A 13,178-nucleotide genomic window follows, 5' to 3' on the forward strand; every position below is an offset into this window, starting at 1 on the left:
GGGGTCTAGGATCCACTTTGCCCTGTATTCTACCCCTTCTTCCCTACTCCCAACCAACTTGGCTCTGGCTAGATTCAGGCTTGAAGGGAATAACTCCAGCTGGTCCTCTGAGGGAGGAAGTCTTAGATATTAAGCTAAAAGAAGTTAAAAACTGAAATAGGAACACATAGCTACAATTGCTTTTGGCTTAATATGGAAATGAAACGAAGCCAGGGGCCATTCTTTCCCTCCCTTGGTGCAGTTCTTGCTCTAGAAAATGCCACTAAAAATGAAATACCTGAGCTGAGCCCAAAGTAACTGGAAGTGATCTGGTGTCTATACCATAACATACCCTTCAAGCCTGAATGCTAGAGTTTCCCCAGTCCTAGGACAGGAAGGGAAATTCACTAATAGAGGGATTTTTTTCTTTTATGTCTCTTTCTTCTTTTCATACACTATAACCACACCTAAGCACCTTACTCTAGAGATCCCTAGCTTATTCACATTGAAGCCAGAGGGTCCCCTCTCTTAGCCCTACTTCCTCTCTGCTCCACAAAGCTATAGGCACAAGCCAAGTGCAGGACCCCATTACTGGCCACAGCTGGCTAAAAGAGTTAAAGCCATCAAAGCAGTCCTTGCTCTCATCCCCTACCCCCAGCCCCATCTCCCTCCAGGTGCTCTGGAGCGCATCAGGGTTCAGGCTGGGGTGAGAGAGTCGGATGGAGGTAGCCATCTGACACAGTGATGTCACTAGGAAGCTGCTGCTCCAAGAACTCGGAAGTCTCTTCGGCAATCTGGCCTGGGATTCGGAAGTCCACAGCTGGTGGTTCCTGCTTTGGGCTGATTGGGGTTTGAGGAGCCCAGGGCTCAGTGGCACAGCCAGTCCCCTGAAGGAACTGCAGGAAGTTCTCCTCTATGGAGCCCTCCCGGCTGGGCAGCCTCAACTCTTCCTCTGGGGACGGCTTGAAGAAGCAAACAAACTGCTTGCTGAGCTCCCCCCTGATCTGTCGATTGAGGCAGCCATAGAAGAAAGGATTGGAAGTGAAACAGAAGTAGCCAATCCAGGTCACCACACTCTCTACCTGCTGTGTAGGAAGGGGCTGGGCACTCAGAGCAACATAAAGATGGAAGGAGAAATAGGGTAGCCAGCAAAGTAGGAACTGGCCCCCAACAGCCAGCAGGACTACAGCTGCCTTTCCCCCACCAAACGTCCTATGAGGGGTGGTCCGAGGGGGCCCTGAGCTGGTCACCATAGTAGAACGGCTGCTGAGTGACTCAGATCGCCGGCGTGGAGTCTCCATCCATGTTGGCAAGGGCCCATGCTGCATGGCAGCCACCCGGGCCACACGGAACATACTGCAGTAGACCACAAGAATGAGGAGCAGGGGCAGCAGGAAATAAAGCACAGCAAAGACCACCACAAAGAGTTGGCAATAGGCACTGTGGCTCCACTGGAGGGAGCAGCCAGGAGGGAAATGAGGGGGCCCACGCTCGGGTGAGGCCCTCCCCAACACCGGCACAGAGGCCATGGCTACTGCTTTCACCCACACACACACCAACACTGAAGCCACCAGACCTAGGGTCATGCGCACCTCATAGCGCATGGGGTGCACTACATAGTAGTAGCGCTCCACATTGATGGCAGAGACCGAAAGGATGGCCAAGCTGACGAAACAGACACTCAGGAACAGGTAGAGGCGGCAGGCGGTCTCCCCAAAGAGGGCATGGTCAAAGAGAGCTGAGCTGGAGAGCATGGCCAATGGCATGAGGGTCAGGGCAGCCAGCAGGTCCACCAGGCAGAGGTGGAAGACAAAGACAAATTTGCGAAGGGCAGGTGTCTTGGCAATGACGGTCATCACAGCTGCATTACCTGCCACAGCTGTCAGGTCCAACAGGAGCATGAAGAAGAGGGCCACAGACTCAGAGGCCACATCCCGATGCCCTGCCTCTGGGCTACCATTGACCCTTGGGGGGCCCTGGGGTCGAGGGAGCAAACCCAAAGTAGAGGAGTTCCCTGATGGTTGGGGGAAAGGGGAGGACTCCATGGGGCCAGAAGGGGATTACTGGGGCACCTCCTGTCATAAGTCCATCTGCCATCCTAGTCCAGCGCCCCCTAGGGACCCAGGAAGAATAGACAGCTGGACTGGCATGCCCAGAGTTCAGCCTTCTTAGCTCCGTGGTGGGTCACTTCTCCAGTGGTCTTTCATCACCAGCCTTCTTGCTAAATGGCACCGTAGTGACAGAAGGTCTCTTGGTCCAGGTCAGCCATGAGTTACAGGCAGTACCAGACCAGTCAACTGAGGGCTCAGGGGAATATGTACTTCCACCTTAGCAGGTATAGTAGTATCTTCAGAGTCTGACTCAGAGCCTACAAAGAAACATAAGACATGACTGACTCTGTGGGCCCTCTAAATTGACTGCCCCTCCCCACTCCATGCCAGTGCACAAACACAACCACCCCTCCTCTTTGCATCCATTCCCTTGTACTCTAAGAGCTGGTCCATAGTGACCATCAATCCTTTGTCTTTTTTCACAAGGGCAATGAAAGCTTTTTGGGAGGACTGCCATTGTTAGGACTGCAGAAGAAGATTATCTCCTCTCTTTGTAAGGACAACCCATGCCAATACTGTTTGTTCATGGCTGCATATATCCCTAATAAATCGCCTTCTACCCCAAGGGCATTACTGGGAACATAGAACCTAAAAATTCTTACTTGGGGGGGGTGCAGTAGGGGTTATCTTTCTGCTTCCTCAAAACCTCCCTCTCATACAATTAGCATGGTATGGATTGCTAAAGACAATTTATAGTTCTTCCTAGGGGTTCTTCAACTTTAAAAGACTATTGCTGTCTTTTCAGGCAGGAGAAAATCTGAACTTACAGATCCTCCTGTCCCCTACTTCTAAAGTCCTCTTCATTGTAAGGGGCAGAGGGAAAGGAAGCTGTTTTTTGGTGTTGCCAATTATATTGTTGGTCCCAACATCCCTAGGGGTAACACAAGAAAGAGCATAGGTCAGTCTATAAAGAAAGGTGTGATTGTGAACATGGGCAAATGATTGTAATCTTCAAAGTATGTGGGTGAGTAGAAGTCATAGAGGAAAAGATGGGGAGAATGGTAGAGAAGAAAGTTTCTCTCTTGGTTTCCATGTTGCCTGATCCAAGATGGGAAAAGTGAATTGATAAAATATTTGATATGTTTTTATATATCTTTATCCCTCCTATGCAATAGCCCTATTTTGTATAATCATTTGTGCACCTGTCATTTCCCAAATTAGATTATAAAATCATTGAGGACATGGACAGTGGCTGTCTCCCCTTTTTCTTTTTTTTAATCCTCCAGCATCTAGTACAGAGCCTGGCTCATAGTATCGACTTAATTGGTGGTGGTTCACCGTGTCACTACTGGATTTTTATGCAATTACAATAGATAATTTCAGTAATTTGATTTACTTTACATGTACTATTCCTGAAGTGAGGGTCTTGTAAGTTCAATATATAAATTTAGGCAACTTAATATGCAAACTGGGAACATACAATCTGCTTGACTTTCTGCTCAGCTGCTAGGCTATAAAGGTCCTAGTCAAACAGTCTACTGGTCATCATTTCATTGAAAGTAGTAGCTTATTCCACAATAATTCTTTGTTTTATTCATTTCCCCTTCATGCTGACATGCCCTCCACCTACCCTAGAAAAATGGTAGGGTGCCAAAGTTTAGGGATACAAGAAAAGATGGGCAGAGTTCTTCCATTGAGGATTTCCTTGCTCCTGATCTAATATGAACAATTAAAACCTTTTGCCAGCTAATAATTCTTGGTTATGTATCAGGAGTATTCCACAGAGAACATGGATCCTGAACCCCAGAATGTACTGACCACAAAGTTCACATCACAGCTAAAATAGATACTCAAATTCAGCCTTTGCAAAGATAATAATTGGAGGTGATGGAGACCAAGGGAACTATGGTGAGTAGGCCAGCCCCCTAACCTAAAACAAACTCTAATTACAGTGGCTTAAGGAGAAGCACAGGATGAGGATTTGGGTGTTTGGGGCCCTTTATCTCCACACCGGACAGCACACATAGCCACTTACAATTGGGAGGTGAAGCACAGTAAAATTGGCAGCAACCATCCTGACAGCTGTTACCATCAACATTGTTCAACTTGATAATACAAATGACCCTGCCTGGACCTTTGGGATGTTGTTAAGGGCCCAACCAGAGAGTTGGTTGTCCTATTGAAGAAGGGTTCAGGCTAAGGGGGAGCAGACCAAGATCCCCAGAAGTCTTGTAATGGCAATGATAAAGAGAACAGGCAATGAGTGGAGCTTAGAAGATGGCCTGAGAGGCCTCACTTGTTCACATCTCTTTCCTTCACTGTTCCCATCAGCATCACCAGTTTCTACACTGATTCCTAAGCCTCAGTGATCCCTATTCACATTCTCAGTGAACCAAGGTATACCTCTTGGCTTTCTGCGCCTTCTTTTCACCTCTTTCTTCTCTGAGTACAGAGTGGTTCCCTGATAGACTGGTAGTAAAGGTAATGACCATGGCTTAAAGGCTTAATAAAGTCCTGTATAGTTCTGACCATCCATGTTCTCCATTGGCTTCTCCCATCCCCCTCCCTGCAGATACATGGACTCTTGAGCTTCTGGAGACAATTGCCACTTTAGGGAATAGGACTGGAGCCTTTCCCCAAGTTCCTGGTCACCCTGCAGTTGTGTTTGTCCTAAGAATATAGATGTGCATACTGCCAAGCTACAAACACACTCAGCTCCATGATACAAATGTGCCATTGGCATACATATATACCTGTTTCCAGGGTGAAGGCGTTTATCCCAAGGACACTAGTGGTGCCTGCTCCTAGGCTAGAGAGTTACCTGCGGTCTCTCCAAGGAAGACATTTCTATTCCTGGGACAGAGAGGCACCTGTGCCCAAAGAGAGTTGCCCATTCAATCAGGCTTCTAAAGGGCCCATTCTAGGATACAGAGAGATTAATCTCAGGCATAAAAGCAGAATAAACATTTCTGCTTAGAAACCAAAATTTAATCCCTAGGATGCATTTGCTCTTATCACTAGGAAAGATTTGCCAACTGCCAAGCTATGGAAGTGCCCTACATACAAAATATCCACCTTTGGGATACCTCAGCACCCACCCCTTAGAAATGAAATACCCACCACAAGACACTCGGGTACAAAGATGCCCATCTCCAGAGTACCTCAGTGTCCATTCCCAGGGCCCAGGTTTGGCCCTGGGTCCTGGCCTAGTCATCGACTCCTACCTTTCCCAAGAAGCTTTCCGGTTCCCTGGTACCAGCCCCACTCAGCTGATGCTCCTCTATGCCTGCTGAAGCTCAGAACCACTGCAGTGAGGGGTGAGAGGCAGCAGGCAATGGAAGAAGCATAGAAGGCTTCTGGGTCCTAATGACCTCCTTCTTCCTGCCCCAGCCCTTTGGATCAGCTGTCAGAACTGTGAGGAACTATGCCATGAGCCAGGCCAGCACATCTAAGAACCTGATGAGGGCCAATGATAAGGGAAGGTCTTTTTCCCCTTTCTTCCTGGGGAATGAAGCTACCACAGAACATGGAGCAGCCATATAGCTAAATAAGACCATCCCCTGGAATTAGGTGTGCATGGTGTTGAGTGTCTTTTCTAAGACCTTGCTTCCAGGGAGTGAAGTAGGAGCCAGGTCCTTGGTAAAGAGTAGAAGTGAAAAGGTCAGTCATAGATCCCTTAGGAGGATACCTCAATTCTAAATGATGGATGACCTCTACAAACCAAACTACTGGATAGTCTCCAGGGCCCAGGGGGGGCTTTTCTGGGCATAGTTACTAACCCTCTCACCACCCAGACATTTGGAAAAGAGCAAAAAGTGCATGTAACAGACCCAAGGGAGGAATGATTACCTGATAGATTCTATCCTGCTGGCACTCTCAGAAAAGGGTAGAGGCTAGAGGTCATGATACCCACTCCAGAGCACACTACTTCAGGATCTGCCTAACCAATGGTCCTCCCTCCTCTTCTCCCCTTCCATTCATGGCTCCTTTTGGGGCTGTGCCCGTATCGTCAGGAGAAGAAACACACCCCTAGCCAGTTTAGCAGCAGCAAGCCAGGTTTGCCCCCAGATTAAGCTGAACTAAGCCTCTGAGCAGCCTAACACAACTATCGTCATCGGCCACCATCACCATCAATAGGTTTTATAGTGGAAACCTCACCTGACTGGGAAGCAAGAGAAGTTTAATCCTGGCTCTGCCACTAAATAACTGTGATTTTGGGCCAAGCACTTAATCTCTATGGGCCTATGATGTCTAAAGGCCCTCTGGCTTTTTGATTCTCTCTAAGACCCCTAGGGTTATTTTGCCAGCAGGCTGCCACTTCTCTGAGCCTGCCCCCTTCCTCCTACTTAACACTGTCCCCCTCACTTACCTTCTCTAGAAATGTCTATGACGAGCTCTTTGCTTGTATAGTTAGGGTCTCAAAGATCAAATCTCTTAGCATCTTCCAGTCAGTTACATCAGAGATGGGAAACCAATCCAGATGCTTTTAATGGAGAAAATGCCCCTTCTATAAACTCATGACTTTCTGCTACTTTGCCAAACTGTCCTAGTATGGAGGAAAGCAAAGGACACAGGTGTCCCAAGAGAAGTAAAGAATTTGGTGAAACTTCCATGGACCAAGTCTAAAGGCAACCTTTCAGAAGGACCATCACTGACCCCTAGCAAGAACAGTGTTGCTGTGACCTAAAAGCCTTTGTACCCAACGCCCCCAAACCCCAGGACTAAGACTCAGAAGTATCATTTGCATTGAACCTCACTTAACTTGCCTCTGTTTTCCTAGGCCAAAGGACTTGGTTGTCTCAGGTTAGGCCCTAGCCATTCCTTTATGTGAATTAAAATATAAAATGATAAAGGCCTGCTGTTTTAAAAGTTACTAGCATGACACCGTAGTGAAAACTCCTCCAAAATACCCATACCACTGTTATAGATGGAGGGGGCCTCATGTTCTCATTTGGAAAATGTTAAGATTGGATCAAATGATCTCTTAAGTCTCTTTCCTCTATAAAATACTTATTATTTCCAAGCCTGACCTATGATTACATATAACTACACTGTGTATAGGGGGGATTCTATAGAACTATTTTTTGTCCTCTAGGATTTTACAATTTTAAACAGACACATTGATATAGATACACATATGTATCTGTGAGAGTATAAAGACAGCAAAATAAAAATGTTAAACCAAGAACAAATGCATAGCTTGCTTATTTTATTATAGGTGTCCCCAAAGTCTTAGTTCAGCTTTAGGTTTTTAGTAGTTTAAAAGCTTTACTAAGACTTTGGAGACATCCTTTATATTGTAGAGATCAAAGGTTAATGGGTAATTAGATTAGAAAATATAGTGGCACAAAGAGTCCAATTTTAGCTAAATCTGAGGATTCATATGGGAGCAGATCTTACCTACGCTTATATGGAGGTTGGGGTGGGGGGGGAGGGCTGGTCATAGAACCCAATTCATCAGGCAATTAATCCTTATCCAAGCAGTTTAGTAAATGGGTCCTGGAAAGCATCAAAGGGTGATTTTTGTGATGATTTGCATCAACAAGAAAGTACCAGATGCTATGAAATGGAGGTAAAATCACAGGTTCTGTACTCAAAGAATTCCCATTCTAATGGAGGAAACAACATGTAAATACAAAATATATACAGAACAGATGTAAAGTAACTTCAGAGGGGGTTGGGAAAGGCCTCCTGCAGAAGGTGGGATTTCTGCTGAGTTTTCAGAGAAGCCAAGATGGAGAGAGAAGGAGGGGGCAGCCATTCAAAGGTACCAAGTTGGAAGATGAGTGTCATGTATGAAGAATATTCAGGAAGGCCAATATAGCTGGATTGGAGAGTGGGTGAAGAGGAGTAAAGAGTAAGAAACCTGGAAAGGTAGGAAGGGGCCAGATTCCGAAGTGTCTTCAGTATCAAACAGAGGATTTTATATTTGGTCCAAGAAGTAATGGGGAGCCACTAAATTTTATTGAATCAGAAGGTGACATGGTCAAGTCTGTGCTTTAGTATTCATTCTGGGAAGAGGTGATAAGAGCTTGAAGTAGGGACTTCAACTTTGACTACGGGAGTGGAGATAAGGGGGGTTATATGAGTGTGGTTATTGGACATCAATGTATTAGTGGGAATTAATCAGATCTTCTCTGAGAGTCGTTCTGACAGAGAGGAAGGTCAGAGAATGACAAGGCACTGGGAGTCAGGGCAGAAGGAGATGCCACCAAGAGGAGAGAGGAAAGTGTGCAGGAAGAGAAGGTTAAAATGTCAAGACCTGGGAGCAGTTAGGATATATGGAGAGAATGCAAGTTAGGGGCTGAAGATGACACTGAGTTTGTCAACCTGGATGACTGGAAGGATGGTGGTTCCCTCATAATGATAGAGAAGTTCAGAAGTGGTTGGGGTGAGGGGGAGGGGAAGACAAGTTCTGTTTTGGACAGGTTGCATTTGAGATGCATGCCTGTTGGACATCTAGTTCAACATGCTCCTAAGGCAACTAGTTAGGCAGGTCTGGAGCTCAGGAGACAGACTAGGGCTGGATATATAGATCTCAGAATCATCTATATGGAGATAGTAGTCATTGTGGTCCTGCCCTGCCTGCTTCATGGAGATGGCATAAGGATTAAATGAGGTAATGAATGTTAAAATCTTTTAAGAACTACAAAATACACTAAACATGTAAGAAGTTGCTATTTCACAACAACTTCAAGGACATTGACACAGGATTCTAGAAAGCATGCAGTTGGTAAGGACTCAGCCTACAGAGGTCTCCATCCCATCCTCAGACCAGTTGAGTTCCTCTGGTTTTAGGGAAAGCCCATATTGCTAATGTAATCCAAGGTAGATTCTCAGCAGCTCAGGGTTATCCATATTCTGCAGAGGAGTAGAAGTAGGTTCCAATAACTGGTGTAATGAAACTGCCCTCACAGAGAGAGAACTTGTATGCCTCCTTAAGATCAAGAGACACTAAGATTCAGTCTCTGACATCCCAGTCGCTCCCAAGACCGGGGACCCAGAACAGAGAGCTTTTGGGTGCTATGTATCCAGGATAGAGAACCAGAGGAATTTGCACACACCTGGATCAGAAAGCCACTGGTGGGAACCATGCAGACAACCAATCCAGAGAGTCAGTCATGCATCCAGGACAAAGAGCCCAGTGGAGCCATGCACATTCCCAGGAAGGAACCCTGGGAAACCATATACACATTCAGGAGCCTTCTGCACCTAAGACAAAAAAACCTAGGGAAGAGTGTATCTCACCCCTCTGCTCATCCTCCTGTTTCTAGCAGAAACAGCTTATTCTTTGGTTTCATCATTCGGCTTGGGAAGTTTGGGCTATAGTTTGGTGATCTAGTGATTCCTCTTCTCCACCCCAGGCTTGCTCCTTGGTGCAACCCATGGTGCTGTCCGCCATTGTCTCCTGGGATGGTCAGGCAGCAGAAGAAGTAGTCCTTAGGGCCCCTGGCTCCATGTGATATCCCCTTCTGCCCAGGCTTCCAATACTATTTCATTCTATCTCCTTGCTTCCTAGTAGGATGACTCAAGAAAGAATATGCTTAACTCCCACAAAAATGCTGATAACTAATGATGCTTCAGTATACTGCCCCTCTGATGGGTATTTGCAGTTTAACAAGGGGCAAAGATCTTAAGGCAAAGGTATAAAGCTGTGATCAGAGAACAACGGGGGGAAGGGGAAAGGGAAGAGGAAGGGAACGAATATTTTGATGAAGTTATGAGGGAGTCCCTTCTTGATGTCCCTAAAATCATACCTCGTGGGCAGCCCTCTCCTGGGGCCTCTTGGGATGTCAGCAGCCTGTATCCTCCCTCCCAGACTACCCCCCCTGTAAATAGCATGGCTTGTTCCCAGCTGAGCATTCCCCACGACAGACCAGCTGCCAGCTATCCAGGTCCACCTCAGGGTGATACCAGCTGAGTCTCCTACCCAGCCAACCTCCCCCCAACTCTGGCTAACACAATTAGAGGATGCTAGGGTGAGAAAGGGGAGCCCTTTGCTTCCCCTGCAGTCTTAGCCCACACCCCTCCCTAGCTGGAGCCAGGACCAAATGGTATATTCAAGCTGCAGCTGCTGCTGGTCATGTGAGCCCATTGCTAGGTTACAAGGACCCAAAAATAAATCCTTCTCAACCAGATTAGAAACTGGGGGCCTCCAATGAACTGGGCTCCAAAGAGTGTCAGGAACACCCACAGTGCAGATACCAGACCTGGGCTGAAGTGGGGACAAGACGATCCTTCCCACTCTTCCTTCCATGGACCTATAGTTAAATTATGAGCTCTCATGTCAAAAATTCACAAACGGGATTTCTTGTTCTTCATTAATTGCAAAACAAACAGCCATCCAGGAGAAAGGAGCCCTACCCCCTCCCTGTAATTCACAGGTGGCTTTGATAGCATTCATACCCATGTACCCATTTCTTCCCACCCTATATCTTTCTTCCTAAAGAGTAAGACTCCCCCTTCCCCAGGAAACAAATTTAGTGGCCCAGTGGCTGTGAAATAATTTTCATTTTGGTAGAATTTTAGGGAAGAGAGAAAAGAGTAAGCATAGAGATAAAATGACCCCCCCAAAAAAATTCTTCCTAGTGTCCTATTATTACAGGGATCTATCTACTTGGCCTGTGGTGGACAGGTTAGCCCAGCCCACCATCCAAAGGATTTTGCTCTCCAGAAGCAGCTTGGTAAGGTAGAATAGGCATTGAATTTGGATTCAAAGGCCCTTGGTTCAAATCAAGCCTCTGTTTTTGCCAGGATGAACCTGAAACAAGGCACTTCACTGGACTCCCCATCTATAAAATGAACCTGGAGGAGATAACTTCTCAGTATTAAGGCCTGCTTTAAGATTTTGAACCCATGAACTACCATCTTGTGTGCTAGAGTCAGCCCTGCGTGAGCTTGTCTGATTCTTATCTGGTGACCTTGCATTTGGCAGGAGAATCATCCTGGACCATGGGCCTTGCTTCTGGCTTTAGTTTACTAGGAAAAAGCCAAGTTCTTCCCAAACTATGATTGTAGCCTTAACCTTCAAAGGAATAATGTACATGTGGGGCACTGTATAAAATGCTGCACACCCCACATCTCATCAGATCTTTCCAACAATTTTGTGATGCAGGTAGTACAGATATCACCCTCCATTTTACAGGTGAAGAAATGAAGGCATGGAGAGTAAGCTCCCTTGCCCAAGGGTAACGTGCCAAAGGTCACTTACAAATGACAGAGCAGAAATACAAACCCAAGTCTTCCAACTCTAAATTCCAATAGAATATCACCTCCTGAAGGGAGTAGCATTTTGTCTTTGCTCCATTTTTGTCCTTGTAGCTGGTACTTAGAAGATCTCCTAGCAATGAGTATGGTTGCTGAATTGAAACTCGATGCATTTTCCACAACAATGTCTTTTCAGTCAATCGATATTTATTAAGCACCTACCATGTGCCTGGCACTGGGGTGTACAAAAGAGGGAAAAGATAGTCCCTGCTTTCTAGGAGCTTGTGTTCTAATGAGGGAGACAATACGCCAGCAAATACGTACAAAGTAAGCTATGTACAGGATAAGCAAGAAATAATTAACAGAGGAAAGGCACTGGAATTAAGAGGGGTTAGGGTAGGTGAGATTTTAGTTGGGACTTAAATCTTTTTGATAAAAATCTAGCCCTGTCCCAACTTGGCAGCAATTTATTCTGTGAGTATGAACTCCACAAGAGACCCTTGTGGAGGGGGCCGGGGATGGGGAACCTTTGCTCTCGAGGTCATATGTGACCCTCTAGGTTCTCAAGTGCAGCCCTTTGAATGAATCCAAACTTTTGAGAAGTCAAAGGCCCTCACTTGAGGGGCTAGAGGGTCACATGTGGCCTCAAGGCTGCAGGTTTCCCACCCCTGCCCTAGGCTATGGACCGTGCTGCCGACTTTGGGTTCAGGAACATCTTTATCAGGGTATCCTGACTTCAGCACCCAAACCTCCCCCCTTCCCTTACATTCCACATGACTAGTAATTGTTTTTCAATGAATATTTATTTACAAGGGGAAAGAGCACTCAAAGAAATATTAATAGTAAGCTATAGGTAATAAAAAGGGTATATAAAAAAAAGTCTACCCAGCCCAGACTGGATGGCTCCCAAGTTTCCTAAACTATCCTATCTAGCTCACATTTCCTCCAGCTGAATCAGCCTGCCCTGATTTCTCTAGAGGCTCAGAATGTTCTACCAAAAATAAAGAGAGTGGCTTTTCCCCCCAGAATACCCTGACATGGAGTTTCCTCATCTGTAAAATGGTTAACTGGGTAATCTCTAAGGTTTCATGCAGCTCTATATCCTCTGATCCTACAATTTGGAATCAGCCTAGCCAGACTCTGAAATGAGGTTCATTCATCCTGGTTGCAATCCCAGGCTTTTAGCCAACCAGGAAGCCTCCTGATGATGGTGGGCTTTTGGTGAGCCAACCACACTTTCCCACTTAACCACTAAGAAACCCCAAGGGAGAGCATCATGTGATGCATGATGTAGCATTATAGGAACCGAACAAACAGAATTCCAAAGGTACAAAAACTCCACCTCCCCAATGTTTCTGCCACTTTTAACAGTTCCTTCTATCCAGAGCCTGAGTAGTAGCATTTTCTCCGAGGCTCAGTTGAGGTTGGGGAAGATTTCCTTTCCCACTGTCTTGCATAATGTGTATGTACTTCCCACCAGGACCCTGATGACTCATCCCATCAGTCTGACCCCCCAATCCAATCCAGAGGTCCCATTATAGACCAGGTGATTTTCCCAGGTCCATTAGCTACCTCAAGAGCCAAAGCTAGACCATCTTTACCCAGGTCTACACACATGATCATTCTCTTCTCCAGTACTGGGGGTCTCTTAGGAGACCTTGGATTACCAGCTCTTCTTCCTTCCAAACTCCTGATCTCCAGATTCTCCCCCCTTCTTATGTAAGCAATCCCTTCATTCTCTCTAGAAACCCAAACATACTGTCTCTAAGCGTAGTCTTTCCCTCACTAACGTAGTTCCAAGGAGCCAGCAGTGGCTGAATTCGCCTTAGTTCCCAACCTATTTTTTTTCCTCCCCACTTTCAACTTGTGAAGATGTACTGGACCCATAGGTTCCAGAGTTGGGTATTAGGTACTGGGGGCACCCATAATCATAGGTAATAT

General features: G+C 46.2%; 1 protein-coding gene across 1 annotated transcript; it reads right to left on the reverse strand.

Moving 5' to 3' along the window:
- Positions 1-313: 313 nt before the first annotated feature.
- GPR61 (G protein-coupled receptor 61) lies at positions 314-2,358 on the reverse strand. The gene has a single exon (XM_069090432.1). It carries the CDS (start codon positions 2,022-2,024, stop codon positions 669-671), a length of 1,356 nt encoding a protein of 451 aa, XP_068946533.1. The 5' UTR covers positions 2,025-2,358; the 3' UTR covers positions 314-668.
- Positions 2,359-13,178: the final 10,820 nt, after the last annotated feature.

Source organism: Petaurus breviceps, unplaced genomic scaffold (assembly GCF_028583685.1).
Source record: "Petaurus breviceps papuanus isolate PSGF00001 unplaced genomic scaffold, PetGlider_PUasm1.0 186, whole genome shotgun sequence".
Taxonomy (NCBI): Eukaryota; Metazoa; Chordata; class Mammalia; order Diprotodontia; family Petauridae; genus Petaurus; species Petaurus breviceps.